This window comes from Schistocerca serialis, chromosome 2, assembly GCF_023864345.2.
Source record: "Schistocerca serialis cubense isolate TAMUIC-IGC-003099 chromosome 2, iqSchSeri2.2, whole genome shotgun sequence".
Classification (NCBI taxonomy): domain Eukaryota; kingdom Metazoa; phylum Arthropoda; class Insecta; order Orthoptera; family Acrididae; genus Schistocerca; species Schistocerca serialis.
In genome coordinates, this window is record NC_064639.1 from 267,882,452 (window position 1) to 267,907,580 (window position 25,129).

Here is a 25,129-nt window from a genome sequence, read left to right on the forward strand (position 1 = left end):
TTGGCAATCCTTTTGCACGTAAAGAAATTAAAAATTATACAACTGTGCTGCCGGCCGCTGTGGCCGAGCGGTTCTAGGCGCTTCAGTCTGGAACCGCGTGACCGCTACGGTCGCAGGTTCGAATCCTGCCTCGGGCCTAGATGTGTGTGATGTTCTTAGGTTAGTTAGGTTTAAGCAGTTATAAGTTCTAGGGGGCTGATGACCTCAGATGTTAAGTCCCATAGTGCTCTGAGCCATTGAGCCATTTGAACCACAACTGTGCTGTATCATACACCACCGACAATCGCCGTTTAATCTCCAGCTGGCAGTTTGTGACGTCTTCAGTGTCCCAGTAAAGTAACTTTTTGCGATACAGGCTGCAGACACGTACGTATAGTCATACGAAAATCCATTTCAATTGAACGAAAACCGATACGTCACATTCCCACTTTGATAAATCTGTCTTCGAGCAATACCTGTACAGTTAACTATTACTTGTCAGACCCACCAACACAAACCCAGTTCGGGTTAAATAACTGTAGAGTCAACTACTAATGTGCCAGTCCTGTAGCGAAGCTCCTGCTTTAAAATCACGCTCTCCTGAAGTTAAAGTCCGCCTGGGGAACTCGATACTGCCTTAGAAACAATGCGTCCAGGACCCTTTGACCCTGCAAAAGTGTCTGACATTAAAGCTACGTTAGCACACAGTTCTGGAGATTTTGTTGAACTGTTAAGCCGCATAGCCAACTAGGCATTGGCTGCAGAGTGATAAGCTTGTTTCTTATACACGAGCATTCTCATTCGCTCAGCTCCTTTTACAGCTAATGACAACTTTCTCTTCGATTAGGAAGTCTTGCGGAAACTACTGATAACCAAATTTGGCAAGTTCACGACCAGTCACGGTAACCCTTTGAATAATCCGTACAGTGAAAGCATCCACGAATGCCACATTACGCTCAGATTTGTGGGAAATGTCCTCATCCCTCTAAGGCTGTCAGTGAAGGGGTTACCTAGCCCTCATGCTTGTCGGGAAGTCTTCTAAGAATTCCATTGGCTGTTCGTCTCGATGCTCACGGGGGTCAGTCGCTTCGTTCTTAAAAAGTAGGTAAATTCTCTCTTCTGACTAAAATCCGAATTTAGCTCTTACTTCTCCGACAACCGGTCCCTAGTGGACTGCAATGGAGTCGTTAGAATTGTCTTACCTAACTGAAACGTAAGTCAGTAATTTGTCAGTTAGTAATATACAATACTACTTTTTTATTTACGCCAGGGCAATTTCATTACATTTAACAAACACGAATCGATTTCTTTTCTTCTGCTCTTCAAATGTGTCATCAATGGTGACGTCGTATTTCTGTAATCTAGCGTGCGATTTAGTTTACCGCGTATCATGCAACTATTTTAGTCACTTAGTTACTACAGTATACCGTTCAGAGCTGTTCGGTCATTCTAAGACCTATAATCTGATATCATTTAAAAGATGCATCTAAAAGGTTCGGTGAATGGAATATTATGAGGGAAAATACATAAGTTATAGTATTTTAGAAAGTATACACAAAAATTTTTCTTATGGTTTTGTTTTATGTGACATGGAAGTATTAAGAAAAGTTTCATATCTTTGTAAAAACCTGTAACAACTTTATTTCAATTATGTAAATGTAAATAACAGAAAATCATATTAATGGCATTACTCCAGTAATTATAAAATTACGTGTGTTTACATTACATTAACCTCACCAGAATAGAACAGCAGTCCACGTATCCAAAACATCACGTTTAAAAGTATCATAGTACAGCACAACGCGTTTAAAAGTGGAATTTATTTCGTGACACACATCCTGAGGAAAATAAATAAAACTAGTGACAGTCGGGCGCAAATGTTATTTTATAACAAAGAAAACCATTGTAGTTATAGCAACGCCGCCTTTGACAAAACAACATACATGAAGGTATTAGACGAACGGAATTGTAACACAATCTTAGGTAACAACTCTCGGTACTCGGGTCTAACAGCTCTTGAATTATGTGGCAGCTTCTTGATAACATCTGAATATGAGCTCTAATGACGAATGTGATACGCTAATAAATTTTAATTTTTGTTAAAACTCTTGTAATGTGTAAGCTTTCTATAAAAAATATAATTTGTATGTGAGCAAAGTGAATATGTTGATTCCAGCAACTATCTCCTCATGCAACATGTACGTTAGGTCTCTTAGTCAATTGCTGAGCAAAGCTGGCTGTTAGTTGGTCCTATGTGAACAGTGTCGTGAAATAAAATTCATGAAATGCAAAATTTCAAATAAAGAAACTGAATCTAATTAAATGCCAAAAGAAACTAATTACGTGCTCAGTGAAAATTATATAACTGAAATTCAGTAGCGAAGTACATTAGGAACGTTGCGTGACATGAAGTGCAAAGTTTGACATGGGGCCAGCCGGTGTGACCGAGCGGTTCTAGGCGCTTCAGTGTGGAACCGCGCGACCACTACGGTCGCAGGTTGGAGGTTGGAATCCTGCCTCGGGCATGAATGTGTGTGATGTCCTTAGGTGAGTTAGGTTTAAGTAGTTCTAAGTTCTAGGGGACTGATGACCTCAGATGTTAAGTCCCATAGTGCTCAGAGCCATTTGAACCATTTGTTTGACATGGAATAGCGACAGAAATAAATTACTGTTCTACTCAGATGAAAATAAATGTTCGATATTAACAGTACTGTTGACTGGTTCAAATGACTCTGAGCACTTAAACATAACTACCTACGGACATCACACACATCCATGCCCGAAGCAGCATTCGCACCTGCGACCAGAGCAGGTCGCGCGGTTTCGGACTGAAGCGCCTAGAACCGCTCGGTCACACCGGCCGGCTACTGTTGACTGAAAAATAATCTGCATGCTAGCACGACGCCTACTACACACTGTTTGCTCAGGAATGTAAGATGAGATCTGCCCTGAAATAAAAGTGACTCACCTCTTGCTCAGCATGCTGTTTTGTGTCTGTTGTAGTGACGTTCTCACAAGCAAATACGAGTACAAACCAGCAGATGCGGCAGCTAAAGGAAAATAAACTTCTCACTACTAATGTATTTATTTTTGCTGGTCAGAACCAGTCTGCGACTTTGTGTGGCGTAAGGTGCAATGCACACACGATAAAATGTTCTAAACTTTTCTATAAATCACGGACGTGGGTTTTACGTTAAAGTAAATCGTTTTTGAGAAATCGTACTCTGATTATTTACAAAAGAACTACACAACATAAGAAGACTAACACTTACAAAATTCTCTCATTACAAAGAAACTACAAACATTTCAGTTAGTTGAGTTATTCGTGACATAATTAAAAACAAAGACATCAGATTAAACCTAGACCTGAAAGTTATTAGTTTACTGAGGGACAACGATTCCCTTCAAAATTCCTCTAAAATCTTCTCCATCAATATAACGAACAAGAAAGTATTATAGATGAGTTTTCATCATAATACAGTATTCCAGATAGCTTCTCCCAGATTACACACACACACACACACACACACACACACACACACACACACACACAAATAGATGTCATTCTCTGAAAAACGCAACAGCTCGCTACAAAGCCTCAAACAATAATGGCCCATCGCTGGCCAACTGACTGACTAGCACGTCAACCACAGCTAAAACAGAGTCAAAGATCTTATTCGCTACTCAGGCAGCGAGCTCATTCAACATTGTCCCAGTTCTGTAAAGGCGAATTATTTACAATAATAGAAGCAGAAAGCCTAATTTACAAAGATCTACCCAAGAAAATCTTTCTAGCAATCTCCAGCGGCTTCTAAAAAGTTGTCAAACAGGCTTTGAACGGTAATTAAATCGTTTTCTTTGTATTTTCTGTTTACTGCTCATCGAACGTTTTACAGGTAGGAACACTTTGTACGTCCTTTTGTATTTAACTCCCGTTGAATTTTACTTACTGGGTCAGGAATCTGATCTCAGTTCCATTAATTAATTAATTAATTAATGTTCTTCAGATCAGAGAACTTTGTTCTTACACTGTTTCCTCATCTTTCTCTTTAAATACACAGTTCAACATACAAATGATGCTTACCTCAAAACTGTCATAAACTGATTGTTTGTCAGTCTGCCACAGTCACAAGATTAAGGTGCGTTGCTATTTACCTCCATCTGCCTTCAGTCTTTTCTTTAATAACTGCTGCTATCTTTCTTCCCCACTAAATATTTATAATAAAAAATTTGATTTTTTGGTCTCTGATCGCGTTCAGCGTACTTCATAATACTGAAGTCAGCGCTGTGTGTGGTAAGTATAAGTATAATATGTCAAGGACACATCTTGACAACCCTTGGGAAGTATACGGGCCCCTTATTGCTCACAGTGAAATGACGTGGCTACGAATACTAATTACCCGTTCATTTTGAAATTGCATTGTTCGCTCAATCTTAATTAATTTATTCAGCTGTCAATAGGTATTTGAAAGGCTTGTTATTAGCGTACGAAGACGTTTCATTGCCGTTAATATATCATCTCCCTTCGAGCGATTCTCATTACAGAGCACGGTGTAGGTTACTTGCTGCCAATGTTAGATATTCCCTCTCTGTATGAAACATTTCAGTGTTCCCCCGCTTTCAACCTAATCTACTACGCTGTTCTTATGATGCATACGCGAGGTAGACGATGGAGCCAGAAGTGTTACAGCCTATCTGAAAGACTGATTCTCTATGTTTTCCTAATAGTTTCCAGAGAAAGAAATTACCTTTCTTCAAATATTCAAGAAAAAGCGTACAAGACACTAAAGATCACGCTAAGGCCTGATGTCATATGTACACATATCAAAGAAAGTTTTGTATCACCTCGGTTCCGAGAGTTCCGGAACCTGTACAGGAAATTGGAATAGAAATCAACATAAATATCATTTCCACCCTTTTTATTGCTCATGAAAACCACACATGGCATGTTGTACCTCCACACAGCGAGACCTTCAGAGGTGGTCGTCCAGATTGCTGTACACGCCGGTACCTCTAATACCCAGTAGCACGTCCTCTTGCATTTATGCATGCCTGTATCCGTCGTGGCATAGTATCCACAACTTCATCAAGGCAATGTTGGTCCAGATTCTCCCACACCTCAACGGCGATTCGGCGTAGATCTTGGTCCAGACCATCCCACTCCTCAACGGTGATTCGTCGTAGATCCCTCAGAGTGTTTGGTGGATCACGTCGTCCATAAACAGCTCTTTTCAACCCATCCTAGGCATTTTAGATAGGGTTCATGTCTGGAGAACATGCTGACCACTCTAGTCGAGCGATGTCGGTATCCTGAAGGAAGTCATTCACAAGACGTGTACGAAGGGGGCGCGAATTGTCGTCGATGAAGACGAATGCCTCGCCGATATGCTGCCAATGTGGTTGCACTATCGGTAGGAGGCTGGCATTCACGTATCGTACAGCCGTTACGGCGCCTTCCGTGACTACCAGCGGCGTACGTCGGCCCCACATAATGCCACCCCAGAACAGCAGGGAATCTCCACCTTGCTGCACTCGCTGAACAGTGTTTCTAAGGCTATCAGCCTGACCGGTTTGCCTGCAAACACGTCTCCGACGATTGTTTGGTTGAGGCATATGCGACACTCATCGGTGAAGAGAACTTGATGCCAATCCTGAGTGGTCCATTCGCCATGTTGTTGGGCCAATCTGTACCGCGCTGCATGGTGTCGTGGTTGCAAAGATGGACCTCGCCATGGACGCCGGGAGTGAAGCTGAGCATCATGCAGCCTATTGCGCACAGTTTGAGTCTTAACATGACATCCTGTGACTGCACGAAAAGCGTTATTCAACATGGGGACGTTGCTGTCAGGATTCCTCCGAGCCATAATCCGAAGGTAGCGGTCATCCACTGCAGTAGAAGCCCTTGGGCGGCCTGAGCGAGGCATGCCATCGACAGTTCCTGTCTCTCTGTATCTCCTCCATGTCCGAACAACACCGCTTTGGTTCACTCCGAGACGCCTGGACACTTCGCTTGTTGAGAGCCCTTCTTGGCACAAAGTAACAATGTGGAAGGGATCGAACCGCGGTATTGACCGTCTAGACATGACTGAACTACGGGTAACTCGAGTCGTGTACCTCCTTCCTGATGGAATGACTGGAACTGATCGGATGTCGGATCCCCCTCCTTCTAATATGCGCTGCTCATGCATGGTTGTTTACATCTTTGGGCGGGTTTAGTGACATCTCTGAAGAGTCAAAGGGACTGTGTCTGTGATACAATATCCACAGTCAACGTCTAACTTCAGGAGATCTGGGAACCGGAGTGATGCAAAACTTTTTTTGATGTGTGTAGTATTAGTTGTTCAGAGAAGCACGCTGCTACGTTCCTAAAAGATTACAGTAGACATAGGACAGTATTGTCAGCGAAGAATCTATGTATTTAACAACATTAGCGGTCCTAATGTGACATCCCGAGCACACCTGATAATTTCATTAATATAAAACGTTAGCTGTCCAGTGTAAGTGTACAACATATTGGGCTTTCACATTAGGAAATTCGTTGATCCATTCGCTTTACTGATTCCGCTTATAATCTGCCTGATTGAATTTTAGTTGTCTGTCGACAGTGTGTCCCAGTGACTACCATGTTCCGTAACTCAAGGAAGATGGAATGTTAACTGTTTACATGTGTCTAAGCAAAGTTGCCATCAAATGGAAAGCTTGTTTGAACGCGACAGGATCATACTGAATGAAGAACACCGTCCCTCTAAAAAGTTTCGAGACCGATTTTATTCTTGGCGTATGAACGACTTAAGAGCAAGCAGAATATACGGTGGCAACTTAAACTAACAACTGCAAACAATATACGGGCATTCGATCAATCATTTGGAAGCAGACAGTGTCAAATAGTGGACGTGTGGCCATAGTGTGGCAACGTTATTGTGTCGCAGATTGCAGTGGAGCAAAATTTTTAAATCAAGTGTTGAAGACATTCTCCAGAAGGATTTAAAGAAAAGTCTCTGCATAGTTTGTCCCGCACACCCTTGACTCTCGAACAAAAACAACAACGCGTGGAGCCCTGCGGCCACTTTGTTAAAATGCAAAACGCGGACAATTCTTTTGTGAAGAAAAATCGTCATGGGTGACTAGACTCTGTGTTATCAGTACGATCCTTCCCCAAAATGACAAAGTGCGCAAATTCGCTTTGACGACGTCCATCGGCATTCAAGCCATGTGACGCCCGAGTTGAATAACATCAGAAAAAAGGACTTTCCTGACAGAGTCACATGCCTTATGGATGTTTTGTGTTGCGTTGTATTCAAGTGCATGGAGAGGGTTGCGGGGAGGGGTGGAGACTATTCAAAAACATTAAAACCAACTTCTTAAGGTTTCTGCATATTTTATTAACTTGGTCTCGAAACATTTTGAGCTGATGGGATATGTCCATGCCTTCCTCCGTCCTTCCAACTTACTTAGCTAACCTGTTGCAGGTGGACCTATAGTTTAACGTGTGCTCCGAAGCACAATGCAATCTGAGGTTTTTTACACGAACAATATCGTTGTCACATGCGAAAGTGATAAAAAAATTCCAGTATAGACTAACGATTGAAACCAAGATCTCTGATTTCTACACTGCATGATAGGAAGTATCCGGACACATATTGGTGGACATGACTCTGGGGAGTGTTCACCCTTCGCTTTTTGACGCGTTGAACTCTGCTTTTTCGACGAGGTTTCTAAATGCCTATAGAGGAACGGCAGACCGTTCTTCCTCAAGAGCTGAAACCAGAGAAGATAGTGATTCCAAGGCTGTGGTGTGGATAGAAGTCGACGTTCTAACTCATGCCAAAGTGTTTCATTCGGTTTAGGTAGGACTCTGGGCAGACCAGTTCCGTCCATTTCATGAGTTCAAAAATGGTTCAAATGGCTCTGAGCACTATGGGACTTAACTTCTGTGGTCATCAGTCCCCTAGAACTTAGAACTACTTAAACCTAATTAACCTAAGGACATCACACACATCCATGCCCGAGGCAGGATTCGAACCTGCGACCGTAGCGGCCCCGCGGTTCCGGACTGCGCGCCTAGAACCACTAGACCACCGCGGCCGGCATTTCATGAGTGTTATTGTCCACAAAACATTGTCTCACAGATGCTGCTTTATGACAGGGTGCATTATGCTCGTATAATAAATCCCGCCGGCCGGGGTGGCCGAACGGTTCTAGGCGCTACAGTCCGGAACCGCGCGACCGCGATGGTCGCAGGTTCGAATCCTGCCTCGGGCATGGATGTGTGTGATGTCCTTAGATTAGTTAGGTTTAAGTAGTTCTAAGTTCTGGGGGACTGATGACCTCAGAAGTTAAGTCCCATAGTGCTCAGAGCCATTTGAACCATTTAATAATTGCCAATGAACTGTTCCCCTATTGCACGCGGTACACAGTGCTTTAAATTTCTTCACATGCTTCCACAGTAGCGTTTTATTAAATGCAGTGAGGGGACCACACTAACTACAGAAAACACCCTCATACCAATTCCTCCGTACTTCTCTGCTGGCATGATGGCAGGTAACATTCTCCAGCTATTCACCAAACCAAAACCCTTCCATCGGATTGCCACAGGTGTAGCGTTATTCATCATTCCAATTCATTCGTTTACAGTCACACTGTCCGTATGTGTCGCTCTTTACACCACCTCAAGCGCCGCTTATCTTTGGCTACACAAATGTGTGCTTATGAGGAGCTGCTCGATCATTGTACCCCATCCATTTTAATTCCCTACGCACAGTCACAATGCTGTCTGGACTGCTGGTTCTTTCTTCGTGTTTCCACTTCACAATTTCATCGCCAACAGACGACCTGGGTAGCTTGAGAACGGTTGAAATGTCCCTGATGGATCTGTTACTCTGGTGACAGCCAATGACTGATCTACGTTTAAAGTCACTGAGCTGTCCTGACCGCCTCATTCTGCTGTTACTGCCTCTGTACCGACAACCCAATAATCCCTGCCTCAAATTCAAATACGTGTGAAATCTTATGGGAATTAACTGCTAAGGTCATCAGTCCCTAAGCTTAAACACTACTTAACCTAAATTATCCTAAGGACAAACACACACACCCATGCCCGAGGGAGGACTCGAACCTCCGCCGGGACCAGCCGCACAGTCCATGACTGCAGCGCCTTTAGACCGCTCGGCTAATCCCGCGTGGCCTCCCTGCCTCCTTTTATACTGGTCCGTCTGCCTCTCTTATCATCTAGTAGTCAATTGCGTATTACATAAGGCTGCCCGGATATCTTTGATCAGATTGTGCACTCCAGTGGTTTCTCGGCCACGGTGCTTCTACGGTTTCCTTCTACATATGCAGCGTCGTGCAAGTAAAATTGACCCAGACAAATGGATTCGATTGGACGTGTATTTGTGGCAGCATCAACAGAGTAGGAAGAGAATTACAGTTACTTCCAGCAGGATGGTGCAACTGCCCATACAGCTGGCCGAAACTTGGGGCACATTTACACAGTCTTAACGCCTGACAGAATTGTTACAAGAGGTTGGTCTTGTCGTGGCTCTCACTGGCCACCCAGGTCACTGATCTGTCAGTGTGCGATTGCTTTGTGTGGGGAGCCCTCAAGTCTAAAGTGTATCGCAACAACCCTCATGGTCTCCAAGAACTATCTTTGAACTCTTTTTCTCCGAGCAACTTTTATTTCCCCACCCCATGCTACATCTATTTCATTACTTTTCAGTTCACACTTATTTGTTTGGCGGACGGTTAACAGAGCCATTTTCAGACAATTTCTTGATCGTTCCAGACTCGATTAGCACTTGGGAAAAATGAACGCCTAAATCTAAAGCTCTGGGTTTATTACGATGGTCGTTTTTCTATGTGTACGTGGGAGTCAACAAAATATTTTGACATTCAGAGAAGAGAGTTGGCAACTGAAATTTCGTGAAAAGGATATCACCGCCACGAAAAATGCCTGTGTTTCAATGATTGCCATCCGAACTCATTTATGATACCTGCTGCATTCTATTCCACAATTACGTTTAATACAGAACTTACTGCACTTCTTTGAACTTTTTGGATGTGCTCCGTCAATCCTGTCTGGTAAGGATTCCACATTGCACAGCAGTACTCCATTATGAGGACGGGTAAGTGTAGTGTGGGAATCTCTTTAGTACATTTGTTGCAACTTCCGTTCTGCCAGTAAAATGAAGTCTTTGGTTCACCTTCGCATAACATTTCCTCTGCGATACTACCAGTTTAAGTTGGTTGTAACTGTAATTCCTAGGCATTCAGGTGAATATACGACCTTTAAATTTATGTTATTGATGTGTAACCGAAATTTAACGTATTTGTTTTAGAACTCATGTGCACGTACTTTATTGTTGAGAGTCATACAACATGTAGACATCAAGTCTGAATCGTTTTGCAATTCTACTGATGACTAAACTAGACAGAAAACGACAGCATTATCTGCATAACAATATAACAGGACTTCTCTCATTTGTATAAATTAAGGACAGGAGAGGGCCTACATCTATTCATGGGAAATCCCAGATATCGCTTCTGTTTTAGTATGTGATTTCCCATAAATTACTACGAATTGCGACTTTCCTGACAGGAAATCACGATTATAGTCTACTCCTTAGGTCTGGTCGTATGTAAAGTACGCTTGCGGAAAGTCTCAATCAACGCCTTCTCTGCGTGATAGCAATGGAAGAACTGATGACAGTGCTGCCAAAGCAGAGTTACTAAGCGCAGCCTTCAGAAATTCTTTCACCAAAGAGAGTGAAGTAAATATTTCAGAATTCGAGCTAAGAACAGCTGCCAACATGAGTAACTTAGAAATTGATATCCTCGGAGTAGTGAAGCAACTAAGGTTCTTTTTCAGAGTATGCTCATGCAGTGGCTACATACTTCACTCATACACAACCGATAGCTCGACGTAAGATCCGTACCCAAAGACTGGAAAGTTGCACAGGTCACTCCAGTGTTGAAGAAAGGTAGTAGAAGCAATCAACTAAATTACAGACCGACGTTATTAACGTCGATATGCAGCAGGATTTTCGAACATATTCTGTGTTCGAACGTCACGAATTACCCCGAAGACAACCGTCTATTGACACCAGTCAATACGGATTTAGATACCATCATTCTTCTGAAACACAATTAGCTCTTTACTCACACGAAGTGTTGAGCGCTATTGACACGGAATTTAAAATTGTTTCCTTATTCCTAGATTTCCATAAGGTTTTTGACACTGTACCATACAAGCGGCTTGTAATGAAATTGCGTGCTTATGGAATATCATCCATCAGTTATGTGACTCGATTCGTGATTTCCTGTCAGGGAGTTCACAGTTCGTAGTAAGCGACGGAAAGCCATCGAGTAAAATGGAAGTGATTTCTGGCCCTAACTACGATAGTGTTTTAGGCTCTCTGCTATTCCTCATCTATGTAAACGATTTAGGAGACAATCTGAGCAACCGTCTTAGGTTCTTTGCAGAAGATGCTGTCGTTTATCGTCTAGAAAAGTCATCAGAAGATCAAAACAAATTGCAAAACGATTTAGAAAAGATATCTGTACGGTGCGAAAATTGTCAATTGACCCTAAATAATGAAAAGTGTGAGGTCATCTACAGAAGTGCTGAAAGGAATCCGTTACATTTCGGTTACACCATAAATCAGTCAACTCTAAAGGACATAAATTCAACTAAATACCTAGGAATTACAATTACGAACACCTTAAGTTGGAAAGAACACACATAAAATGTTGTGGGTAAGGCAAACAAAAGATTGCGATTTATTGGCAGAACACTTAGAAAATGTAACAGACCTACTAAAGAGACTGCCTACACTTCTCTTGTCCGTCTTCTTTTGGAGTAGAGCTGCGCGGTCTGAGATCGTTACCAGGTAGGAGTCCGCAGCTCGTGGTCGTGCGGTAGCGTTCTCGCTTCTCGCTTCCCGCGCCCGGGTTCCCGGCTTCGATTCCCGGCGGGGTCAGGGATTTTCTCTGCCTCGTGATGACTGGGTGTTGTGTGATGTCCTTAGGTTAGTTAGGTTTAAGTAGTTCTATGTCCTAGGGGACTGATGACCGTAAATGTTAAGTCCCATAGTGCTCAGAGCCATTTGAACCATTTGAACCAGATACGATTAACGGAGCATATCGAAAAAGTTCAAAGAAGAGCAGCGCGTTTTGTATTATTGCGAAATAGGGGAGAGAGTGTCACTGACATGATACAGTATTTGGGGTGGACATAACTAAAACAAAGGCGTTTTTCTTTGCGGCGGAATTTTCTCACAAAATTTCAATCGTCAACTTTCTCCTCCGAATTCCGGACATATTGTATATCACCTATGACACTGTTGCTCGTTTAGCACCATCCAGGGGTCAGGGGTCACGTGTAGGGTAATTTAGGTTATACTTACGGACGTGAGCAACGATCGACCCCCCCCCCCCCCCCCCACCGAGCTCACTTAAGGTGGAAACAATCTCTAATGAGGGAGGCTAAGAAAATCTCTGCATCACCCTCTCTACCACTGCATCAGGAATTCTGTCATCCGCCACAGCAACGATTGCGATCAAGAAGATCAGCAAGTGTTAGTGCAGGACAACTCATCGCGGATGGTTTTGATCTAAATGAAAGCTGGAAGCATGAGTGGTCAATAAAAACATTGCGAACAGGAGCCCATCACCTTGATCCGACAAAGAAGCCAAAAGGTTTTGACCTACCGAGGAAGCTCTGGTGCCGCCTCAACAGGTTAAGGACTGAACATGGTTGTTGTAACTACTTCAGGTACAAATGGGGCTGGATCAGTTCACCAATGTGTGAATGTAATCAAGAAGAGCAGACAATTGAACATATAGTCCAACGCTGTCCACTTCATTCATACCCTGGAATTCCCGACGACTTGTTCACTCTCATACCCAGCTTAATTAATTGGTTGAAAAACACGGACTTTAAGGTTTAATCTTGCCTTATATCATATGTATATTGTATAAAATCACTTGTCTTATATCAACTGTATATTGTATAAAATAACCACACGATTAAATAAATAAATCCTCCGAATGCGAAAATATTTTATTGACACCAAACTACAGAGGGAGAAACGATCATCATAATAAAAAGAGGGAAGTCCGAGTTGGCACGGAAAAATATAGGCTGAGAACTTTTAACATTGCAGCACGTCAGCAATCGTGAATAATTTAATGATTGTAAAGAATCCGCCTCGATTGCAAATAGAAACCGGATGTTGACCTCGGTTTCGGCGTGGTTATCCGCGCTGAAACCTAGGTCAACATCCGGTTTCTATTTGCAATCGAGCCGGATTCTTTATAATCATTAAAAATATAGGTATTCGTTTTTTCCGCGCGCTGTTCGAGATTGGAATAATAGATAATTATTGTGAAGGCGGTTCGATGAACCCTCTGTCAGGCACTTCAGTATGATTTGCAGAGTATCCATGTAGATGCAGGTACACAAAAGCCTTGTGGAAATCTAAAAATATTAATCAACCTGAGCTTCCCTGTCGATAGCACTCCAAAATACCATATGTGAGAAGTAAGAGCTGCGTTGTACACGAGTAGTGTTTCGGGAATGCATCCTGATCATCTGAGGCAAGCTTCTTTCTAATCAAAGAATGTAATTATGTTCGAGCTTAGATTGCATTAAATGGTTGAAATGGCTCTGAGCACCATGGGACTTAACTTCTAAGGTCATCTGTCCCCTAGAACTTAGAACTAATTAAACCTAACTAACCTAAGGACATCACACACATCCATGCCCGAGGCAGGATTCGAACCTGCGACCGTAGCAGTCGCGCGGTTCCAGACTGTAGCGCCTAGAACAGTTTGGCCACCCCGGCCGGCCTTAGAATGTATTAGATTGGTTCATAAGTTCGTAGCGTAAGTGTAATAAATACAACAGGTAGATATACAAAAGACTTTAGTCCACAATAATATATTCTCCTGCAGTGTTTACAACAGTCTGCCAACGCTGGGGTAACTTTTCGATTCAGCGACTGTAGAAATCACCTAGTTTTGAGGCTAAGAACTTGTCGAGCCATGTTCGGAGTACATTTTCATCCGGAAAGGAAATTCCTTGCAGGTTGTTCGGTAGACGGTGGAAAATGTGAAAATCTGAGGATGCAAGATCAGGTGAATGAGGTGGATGCGGAATGACTTCGCAACCTAACTCCTGTAAAGTGCTTATTGACAGTCTAGCAGAACGCGAGCGGTCGTTATCGTGGAATAATGTCACTTTACGCAATCTTCCGGGTCGCTGTTCTTGGATTTCATCTGCAAGACGTTTCAGTTGTTGACAATAAATATCAGCAGGTCCACCAGATGTAAATTATTAGCTTTTGTGGGTCTTTTGTACGGGAGTTGCTGGTTTGTTTAGGCTTTTCTTTTCCGTACGTTAGGTTACAAAAAATTATTCAAATGGCTCTGAGAACTATCGGACCAAACATCTGAGGTCATCAGTCCCCTAGAATTTAGAACTACTTAAACCAAACTAAGCTAAGGACATCACACACATCCATGCCCGAGGCAGGATTCGAACCTGCGACCGTAGCGGTCGCGCGGTTCCAGACTGAAGCGCCTAGAACCGCCAGGTTACAGATACCTTTTCTCGTCGCCATTAACTATACAGGATAGGAATGCTCGGCGTTGTTCACGAGCCAACTGACTGCGACAAAGCAGAGATGCACATATGGCGACCCTTTGATTCTTGTAATTTTGGCTTAAAATATGCGGTGCCCATACACCCGATTTCTGAATCTTCCGCTTTGCATGCAAATGTCGCACGATGGTGGAATGATCACAGCAAATCTCATTTTCTAATTCTCGAGTGCGCTGACGTGGATCGTTGTGGATTAATACGTTTTAACGATATTCATCAAACCCTGAAGGTCTTCCTGAACGTGGAGTGTCACTACTGTCAAAAAAGTCCTCCTAAAAACGAGGAAACAATTTTCTTGCCGCGCCCTGTCCAGTGCCATTATGTCAATATAGGGCGCATATGTTTCTGGTTGTCTCGGCTGCTTTCACCCATATACTGAACTCAGACAGAAGAATCTGTCGGTAATGTTCCGATTCCTCCACTTGGCACTCCATTTTGTAGCTTCCACAGCTCCACTCGCTATCTCCAACTGACAAAATCTACATCCATACTCCGCAAGCCACCTGACGGTGTGTGGCGGAGGTTACTTTGAGTACCTCTATCGGTTCTCCCTTCTATACCAGTCTCGTATTGTTCGTGGAAAGAAAGATTGTCGGTATGCCTCTGTGTGGGCTCTAATCTCTCTGATTTTATCCTCATGGTCTCTTCGCAAGATATACGTAGGAGGGAGTAATATACTGCTTGACTCCTCGGTGAAGGTATGTTCTCGAAACTTCAACAAAAGCCCGTACCGAGCTACTGAGCGTCTCTCGTGCAGAGTCTGCCACTGGAGTTTATCTATCATCTCCGTAACGCTTTCGCGATTGCTAAATGATCCTGTAACGAAGCGCGCTGCTCTCCGTTGGATCTTCTCTATCTCTTCTATCAACCCTATCTGGTACGGATGCCACACTGCTGAGCAGTATTCAAGCAGTGGGCGAACAAGCGTACTGTAACCTACTTCCTTTGTTTTCGGATTGCATTTCCTTAGGATTCTTCCAATGAATCTCAGTCTGGCATCTGCTTTACCGACGATCAGCTTTATATGATCATTCCATTTTAAATCACTCCTAATGCCTATTTCCAGATAATTTATGGAATTAACTGCTTCCAGCTGCTGACCTGCTATATTGTAGCTAAATGATAAAGTATCTTTCTTTCTATGTACTCGGAGCACATTACACGTGTCTACATTGAGATTCAATTGCCATTCCCTGCACCATGCGGGAATTCGTTGTAGATCCTCCTGCATTTCAGTACAATTTTCCATTGTTACAACCTCTCGATATACCACAGCATCATCCGCAAAAAGCCTCAGTGAACATCTGTTTTTATCCACAAAGTCATTTATGTATATTGTGAATAGCAACGGTCCTACGACACTTCCCTGCGGCACTCCTGAAATCACTATTACCTCGGAAGACTTCTCTCCATTGAGAATGACATGCTGTGTTCTGTTATCTAGGAACTCTTCAATCCAATCTCACAATTGGTCTGATAGTCCATATCCTCTTACTTTATTCATTAAATGACTGTGGGGAACTGTATCGAACGCTTGCGGAAGTCAAGAAACACGGCACCTACCTGGGAACCCGTGTCTATGGCCCTCTGAGTCTCGTGGACGAATAGCGCAAGCTGGGCTTCGCACGATCGTCTTTTTCGAAACCCATGCTGATTCCTACAGAGTCGATTTCTAGTCTCCAGAAAAGTCATTACACTCGAACATAATACGTGTTCCAAATACCTACAACTGATCGACGTTAGAGATATAGGTCTATAGTTCTGCACATGTGTTCGACGTCCCTTCTTGAAAACGGGGATGACCTGTGCTCTTTTCCAATCCTTTGGAACGCTACGCTCTTCTAGAGACCTACGGTACACCGCTGCAAGAAGGGGGGCAAGTTCTTTCGCGTACTCTGTGTAAAATCGAACTGGTATCCCATCAGGTCCAGCGGCCTTTCCTCTTTTGAGCGATTTTAATTGTTTTTCTATCCCTCTGTCATCTATTTCGATATCTACCATTTTGTCATCTGTGCGACAATCTAGAGAAGGAACTACAGTGCAGTATTTCGGCCTTTAGTCTGTCATCCTCTGTTTCAGTACAATTTTGGTCACAGAGTGTCTGGACATTTTGTTTCGATACACCTACCGTTTTGACGTAAGACATAAGACCAAAGCTATTTGTAAACTCAAATAGCAACTGTGAACTACGAATAAAAAATGTCGCTCGATAAACAAACCCATATCAACCGGAATACCAACATGCCAAACAAAAGTGCTACGAGTTTATGCACCAACCTAATGTTACAGAACCTTGCCCTCCGTTGTCACTACCTAATAATAACTGTATCTTATACTTACAGTGGGTGAAGTTTGCAGTTAGTTAACAGTTGCCCTTATGGGAGTGAACGAGTGCACCTGAATTCAAGCTGTGCCATGCTTTCGGCGCCGCTATATGGGTGTCGGGTGCTGTGGCGCCGGAGACAGAAATAGCGCGGTCTTGACGCGGTCCTAAATGCGTCGGCGGACGTCTTTGGCAACTTTCTGCACAGCGCCACAAATAGGGCGCTCCCTTCACGAGGCGCTGCGAGGTCGCATATGGGAAGCGTTGTATGCTCTGCATGGTTCTTATTTCGTACGTATGCATCTGTGTGTGTTTGTAGGCTATATGTATGTGTCTGTGCAAGTACGTGTAAATGCATGCATTTACCAGCATCATAAGATATTAGCTAGAAGATTTTCTGTAAATTTCTTGTGCATTTGCCATTTTTGTTTAAACTGTTGCGTATTCATCTGCGACTGTGGGGCTAACTGACTGTATTGTCCCACGTGGTTTGGTAACTGCTACACTGCTGCCTGTAAAAATCGCGCGATATGGCAGCGGCACGCAACAAATACACTACTGGCCATTAAAATTACTACACCACGAAGATGACGTGCTACAGACCCGAAATTTAACCGACAGGACGAAGATGCTGTGATGTGCAAATGATTAGCTTTTCAAAGCATTCACACAAGGTTGGCGCCGGTGGTGACACCTACAACGTGCTGACATGAGGAAAGTTTCCAAGCGATTTCTCATACACAAACAGCAGTTGACCGGTGTTGCCTGGTGAAACGTTGTTGTGATGCCTCGTGTAAGGAGGAGAAACGCGTACCATCACGTTTCCGACTTTGATAAAGGTCGGATTGAAGCCTATCGCGATTGCGGTTTATCGTATCGCGACATGGCTGCCCGCGTTGGTCGAGATCCAGTGACTGTTAGCAGAATATGGTATCGGTGGGTTCAGGAGGGTAATAAGGAACGCCGTGCTCGATCCCAACGGCCTCGTATCACTAGCAGTCGAGATGACACGCATCTTGTCCGCATGGCTGTAAGGGATTGTGCAGCCACGTCTCGATCCCTGAGTCATCAGATGGGGACGTTTGCAAGACAACAACCATTTGTACGGACAGTTCGACGACCTTTTCAGCAGCATGGACTATCAGCTCGGAGACCATGGCTGTTGTTACCTTTGACACTGCATCACAGACAGGAGCGCCTGCGATGGTGTACTCAACGACGAACCTGGGTGCACGAATGCCAAAACGTCATTTTTTCGGATGAATCCAGGTTCTGTTTACAGCATCATGATGGTCGCATCCGTGTTTGGCGACACCGGGGTGAACGCACATTGGAAGCGTGTATTCGTCATCGCCATACTGGTGTTATCACCCGACGTGATGGTATGGGGTGCCACTGGTTACACGTCTCGGTCACCTCTTGTTCGCATTGACGGCACTTTGAACAGTGTACGTTACATTTCAGATGTGTTACGACCCGTGGCTCTACCCTTCATTCTATCCGTGCGAAACCCTACATTTCAGCAGGATAATGCACGACCGCATGTTGCAGGTCCTGTACGGGCCTTTCTGGATACAGAAAATGTTCAGCTGCTGCCCTGGCCAGCACATTCTCCAGATCTCTCGCCAATTGAAAACGTCTGGTCAATGGTGGCCGCGCAACTGGCTCGTCACAATACGCCAGTCACTACTCTTGATGAACTGTGGTATCGTGTTGAAGCTGCATCGGCAGCTTTACCTGTACACACCATCCAAGCTCTGTTTGACTCAATGCCCAGGCGTATCAAGGCCATTATTATGGCCAGAGGTGGTTGTTCTGGGTACTGATTTCTGAGGATCTATGCACCCAAATTGCGTGAAAATGTAATCACATGTCAGTTCTTCTATAATATATTTGTCCAATAAACACCCGCTTATCATCTGCATTTCTTCTTGGTGTAGCAATTTTAATGGCCAGTAGTGTATGAAACTGGAAGTTGGCATGAGGTGCTCTACGTGGTTGGATACACGAATGAATATCAATGCCGCAAAAATCACCTGTGAATATTTGTTCATAAGAGGATATTTTTGTGCTCCGTGTAACAAGGAGCAGTGTGTATCAGCACATGGAGTGCCTGACATCACTGGACACGGATCACCGTTGTGTATTGCGACACGATCACCTCTGTTCTCATAACTGGTACTGGGTGCTTAAAATTAAAGTGCAGCTACTCACAGAGGTCTAGAGTGGGCTGTAGTTGTCTTATGTGACAGCTAAACTTGGTAGCTACGCTAATGCTTTGATGCGGGAACCGATTAATGCAAAAAAATTTTGTTTCAGTTTTGGCCACCAGGTGCAAATCTGGTTGTTTGAACGCAAGAAAGACGTGTAGAAATATGTCCGTACGTAACAGATTACCACCGCGAGGTGGGCGGAGACGGTTAAACAAGTGAGAAATAAATTTTTTGATATTATTAACCGCCGCTTACACAATTTGTCCAATATGAGCACCGAATACGTCGACGAGATGCTGTATCAGTAAAACGTGATAAACGGTTGCTCGCAGCAGATGCGGTGGAAACTGAACAACTTATTACTCTACACTGACCTTCAGGTAGAGACCGAACGTGTCCCTGGTAAACGCATTATTTTAGATATCCCTAGAGACAAAAGAGCCACACGGGTTTAGATTAGGTGATCTCGTGGGCCATGCAGCTGGAAAACCTCTGGAGATAACGCATTCGTAGAAGATTCCATTAAACAGATCTTTCACTGGACGAGCGACGTGAGTTGTCGCCCATTTTGCACGAAAACACTGCTGCGCTCTTCCAAAGCAGGATTCAGATATTGTACTAGGAGGTCTCGATAACATGCAGAGCTCACACCTGACAGGGCGTCTAACTGTATTCTCTTCAAAGAGAACGCACAGAGAGTAAAAGTGCTTGTGAATTAGAAAATAATGAAGGGAAAGATGAAAGCAACTTCCTTCATCAGAGTATTTCGGGGAAAAAATTTTAAGTAAATGATGTGCCAGTCCTTCTTTCTTTCTTCTTCTTCTTTTTTTCCCAATATCTTAGCGGTTGGAAAGAAACTGAAATAATTTGTCTTTCTGAACATCGTATAACCATAGGGATAGAAATTCTTAATGCGAGTGCTTATAAATTAGTTGTTAATTCATGTAGTCCCAGTATGGATCAGGGGGAGTTGAAAATGGTTCAAATGGCTCTGAGCACTATGGGACTCAACTGCGGAGGTCATAAGTCCCCTAGAACTTAGAACTACTTAAACCTAACTAACCTAAGGACAACACAAACATCCATGCCCGAGGCAGGATTCGAACCTGCGACCGTAGCGGTCGCGCGGTTCCAGACTGTAGCGCCAGAACCGCTCGGCCACCAGCGGCCGACTCAGGGGGAGTTGTCACATTCATTGAAAAGAATACAAAAATGAAGAAAGAAGTAAATTCTGTATATCTCAGGATACGTACCGTTGTGAGTTAATACTGGGAAATGCAAAAGTTGTTGTTGTTACAATACACAGGTGTCCACTGAATAATTGGAGAATTTTCATGAAATATTTTGATAGTTTATTTTGCTGTGTCAGATACAAAGAAGGGATTATTAATTTGTAGAGATTTTAACGTAAATTTCTTGAAGGGATCTGACATGAAAAATCTAGAGGCTCTGATAGTCCCTTCCCTACCCGCATTGTTCAAGACCCTCGTAGATAAAGTATCCATACTAGAAGCGAAAGATAATGAAACGGATGCCTGTCATATGATCGTAATGCACAGTTAATGATATTACATACCTCCTACACAGTTAATACACAGTTAATGACATTACATAACTCCTCGTACAGTTCAGAAACATTCAAAGAAAACAGTGAAAATCAATCTTAAGGAATACGTTTATTTCCAACAGTATTATATTTGCACGATGAATACGTGAAGCATTATGGGACTTAACATCTGATGTCATCAGTCCCCTAGGCTTAGAACTACTTAAACCTAAGCAACCTAAGAACATCATACACATCCATGCCCGAGGCAGGATTCGAACCTGTGACCGTTGTAGCAGCGCCGTTCCGGACTGAAGCGCCTAGAACCTCTCGGCCACAGCGGCCGGCGAAAACAGTGAAGCTGACTAAGAAAACTACTGAAGATTTCAAATTGAACTTAGAGCTTATGATTAATGACATTACATGTCTCCTCGTACAGTTCAGAAACATTCAAAGAAAACAGTGAAGCTGATTGAGAAAACTACTGAAGATTCCAAATGCAGCTTAGAGCGACATAAACATCGTGAAAAAGGTGGAGTATTTGTGTCGCTCTCGTACACCCGCCCCGTCAGTCCATGACTCAACGCAACCAGGAGAACCTCTGAAGATATGCAACGAAGCTCAGGGCAAACGCTGAGAGCGAAAAGTTCCATGTACCACGTCCATAAAGACCAAAAGATTCACCAATAACTGAGATAACCGATCGCGAAAGCCTTGATTACATGAAATCCGCTATCATTCCACTAAGTTCATGGTTAAGTTCCAATAACTAATCGCTTTCAGTTTATTAACAAAATAACTCTGCCTCTTGCGTTCTTATAATTTTAACTTTGTTAGATATCTTGAACAGTTTGTCAAATATTATGGGATGTGAACATTACATCGGTTGGTGACTACATGCGTTTCAGTATAAAACTGACGTTCTGTGTTTAATTCTTAAGGAATACGTTTATTTCCGACAGTATTATATTTGCACGATGAATACGTGAAGTTTACGGCCATCACGTGCTTAGTTTTCTCCAACAATATCGACCGGTCTCTATACGATCTATTTTACTGACTGTTCATGCTATGGATACAAGGCGGAGAACTGCCACAGGATAATGCGCGCAGGTGTCCTCAGGCAACAGAAGCTCACGTTTCTTTCGTGGAAGCCAGAGCGGAAGTAATGTCCAGTGAGCGATTCGTCATGTGACGTCACACAGAATATCTGCCCCACCCACCTGTCACCACTAGGCAGCGCTCACATCCTAGCTCATTATGATCTCAGTTTTTAATTTTTGTTACAAGGAATGCGAACAGTCGTTTGATTAAAACTACAGGATCTCACTCCTTTAGAGAACAATTCTTGAAACTGTTGCTTGTCTTCATATCCGCTCCACCGTGACTTCAACTGTGTAACGATGGATAAATTCTCTAGGAATAGAGGACGCAATCGTCTACAGTCTACTTAAAGAAACCATGTCGGGATTTTACTGGATTGGATTTAAAAAAAAAGACAAACTATACTGAGTAACTTACATTTGAACATCGCTTTTCCTTAAGCACGAGTAACGTTCCTTCTGTACCATTCTACTCGGCACTCAGCATGCAAGAAGTTTTTAATTTGAACTCGCATCTGAAATCAAAAGACAATTGACGGAAATTCAGATCGGTGGCCACAGTCACGTCTCTTTGTTTCTTCATTCAAGAAGTTGCAAAAGTTAGCCAGAAGAGTTCGTAGATCTCACTGTCATCATCGTCATCAACATAATCGTCAACCATTTAAAACTCATTTTTGGCTAAATGAGATGGCAGTCCTCAGAGATAAGCTGCTTGATGATCCTACGTGTTTCTTGACACTGTCTACTCGCCTTCAATTACGTCATCGTGTCGGTCTTCCCTTCTCTCTTGGGACCTAGCAAAGAAATTCTTTGGTTCCATCATTCACTCGCCTGGCTATATGGTCCGCCGCAACCGTTTCATTTTTATTGCAATTCTAATTATTTTTCCACTCCAGTATGTCCCTAATCCATGTGTTTATTTTTCCTATATCTTCATCTAACTACCAATATATACTTCTCCATTGTTCTCTTAACAACCCTCAGTTTCTGAGTATTTTTCGTTAAAAGTCTCGCTCCCATTAGACTGAACTCGTAACACACACTAGTTATAAATGTCCCGTCGTATCCACAACAAGCTTATTTCCCACAAAATTCTTTTAGGGTGTAGATGATATAATGATATAAAGTGACGTATGAATGGTACATTGTTATTCACCATGACATGGATGGCAACGCATTTACAAAACCTTACGAACATTTTTTTTATTTCTGACGTGAGAGAATCTGAGATCTCATCGGCAGTTGGGCATTGAAACAAATCCAGTAGCGACAAATGTTAATCTGTGCCTGTCCGAGACTCGAACCCGAATTTTCTGCTTTACGTGAGCAGTTGGCTTAACCGTCGTGCCTATCAGAGCACGCTTTCCATACGATCCAACTTCTCAACTTCTCGCACAGTACACATGTAGCCTCCGCTGTCGGTTATCACAATTGTTTGCAGCTTGATCTGGTTCCTGCAACAGACAGGAAGTGTCCAGACTGAGATTTTCACTCCGCAGCGGAGTGTGCGCCGATATGAAACTTCCTGGCAGATTAAAACTGTGTTCCAGACCGAGATTCGAACTCGGGACCTTTGCCTTTCGCGGGCAAGTGCTTTACCAACTGAGCTACCCAAGCGCGACTCACGACCCGTCCTCACAGCTTTAATTCTGCCAGTACCTCGTCTCCTACCTTCCACACAGTTTTAATCTGCAAGGAAGTTTTATATCGGCGCACACTCCGCTGCAGAGTGAAAATCTCATTCTGGAAACATCACCCGGGCTGTCGCTCAGCCATGTTTCCGCAATATCCTTTATTCCAGGAGTGCTAGTTCTGCGTGATTTGCAGAAGAGCTTCTGTGAAGTTTGGTAGGTAGGAGACGAGGTACTGGCAGAATTAAAGCTGTGAGGACGGGTCGTGAATCGTGCTTGGGTAGCTCAGTTGGTAGACCACTTGCCCGCGAAAGGCAAAGGTCCCCGAATTCGAGTCTCGGTCTGGCACACAGTTTTAATCTGCCAGGAAGTTTCAGATAGGATGTGGTGTGCGTCCGCACCTAAGGTGTCACCATTCGCCGTCAACAATGATACCTTCATTGCGGATGCACACCACGTACGATCTCTTGCGGGAACCAGATCAAACTGCAAGCGATTAGGGTAATGGGCAGTGTACGCTACATATGCAGCTTGCAGCAAATTGAGAATTTGGGTTGGACGGAAAGTGTACGTTGTTAGCCGAACGCCGGCCGGTGTGGCCGTGCGGTTCCAGGCGCTTCAGTCTGGAACCGCGTGACCGCTACGGTCGCAGGTTCGAATCCTGCCTCGGGCATGGATGTATGTGCTGTCCTTAGGTTAGTTAGTTTTAAGTAGTTCTAAGTTCTAGGGGACTGATGACCACAGATGTTAAGTCCCATAGTGCTCAGAGCCATTTGTTAGCCGAACAGTTAAAACAACAGCGTAAAGCGGGAAATCAAGGTTGAAGTCCCGGTTCGGCACAAATTTTCACTTGTCGCCATTGGATTTATTTCAGTACCTGATTGCGGCTGAGGTCTTTCTCTTACTTCGTGTGCATATATGGGCACTGAGTGAAAAATGGTGTCTGTTCCTTTGCACACGTTTGAAAGAACAGACATCACACATACAGGATGTTCGGCTTATAAGTGGAGAGATTTTTATTGGTGAGCGACGACAGTGTAAGAACTTCATTACATAAGTATTTACTTCATTTTCAGACCAATAATTATAGTTATTAGGAGTAGTATGTTTTTAGATTGGGTAGTACATCCTAGTATGTGTTGCTAGAGCGGAGCCATTGGAGCTCATTTTCCCCTGGGAAGCAGATTGGGTGTTGAAGTGTGGGTGTATGGACACAAAATGGTTAGTCTAAGCTGACAGTTGTAGTCAACTAATTGGTGCAGTTACGTCTGTGCAGATAACATCAGGCACACATTGTGTGACGTGTTCATGGGAAGAAATGCAGAGAAAAACAGTTATCACACTGATGGGAATACATACGGGTATTAAGGTACCAATGATCACAATATCAGCACTTATACCCCTAACACCCTATATATTTTTTACTTCTGTTTCTTTTTCTGTGCATCCAATAGCTATCTCTACTCTGTTAAATGCAAAAACTTATGAACCTATTCTATAATTACATTGTTAATTTGCAATACTTTTTCAGTGGGATGGTTACACATTATATCATTCTTATTGTAACTGCATGCCAGGCCTACTTGCAAACTTGTTCCTGCGAATCTTTCCATTCGCTACTGAGGTTTATCTGGGCTAGAAGCCATCTGTGCCATGGCATCCGCAAAGCAAA

General features: G+C 43.3%; 1 protein-coding gene across 5 annotated transcripts in view; it reads left to right on the top strand.

The window, feature by feature from the left end:
• LOC126457023 (lactosylceramide 4-alpha-galactosyltransferase-like) overlaps window positions 1–25,129 on the top strand; it is a 468,934-nt gene that overhangs the window by 293,883 nt on the left and 149,922 nt on the right. Inside the window, exon 1 of one of the 5 annotated variants that reach the window (XM_050093000.1) lies at window positions 17,192–17,255. The exons of the other annotated variants lie outside the window; for them this stretch is intronic. Coding sequence (XP_049948957.1) covers window positions 17,233–17,255 — 23 coding nt within the window. The 5' untranslated portion in view covers window positions 17,192–17,232. Of the gene's footprint in view, window positions 1–17,191; window positions 17,256–25,129 lie in introns of those variants that run through there. 5 annotated transcript variants of the gene reach the window in all.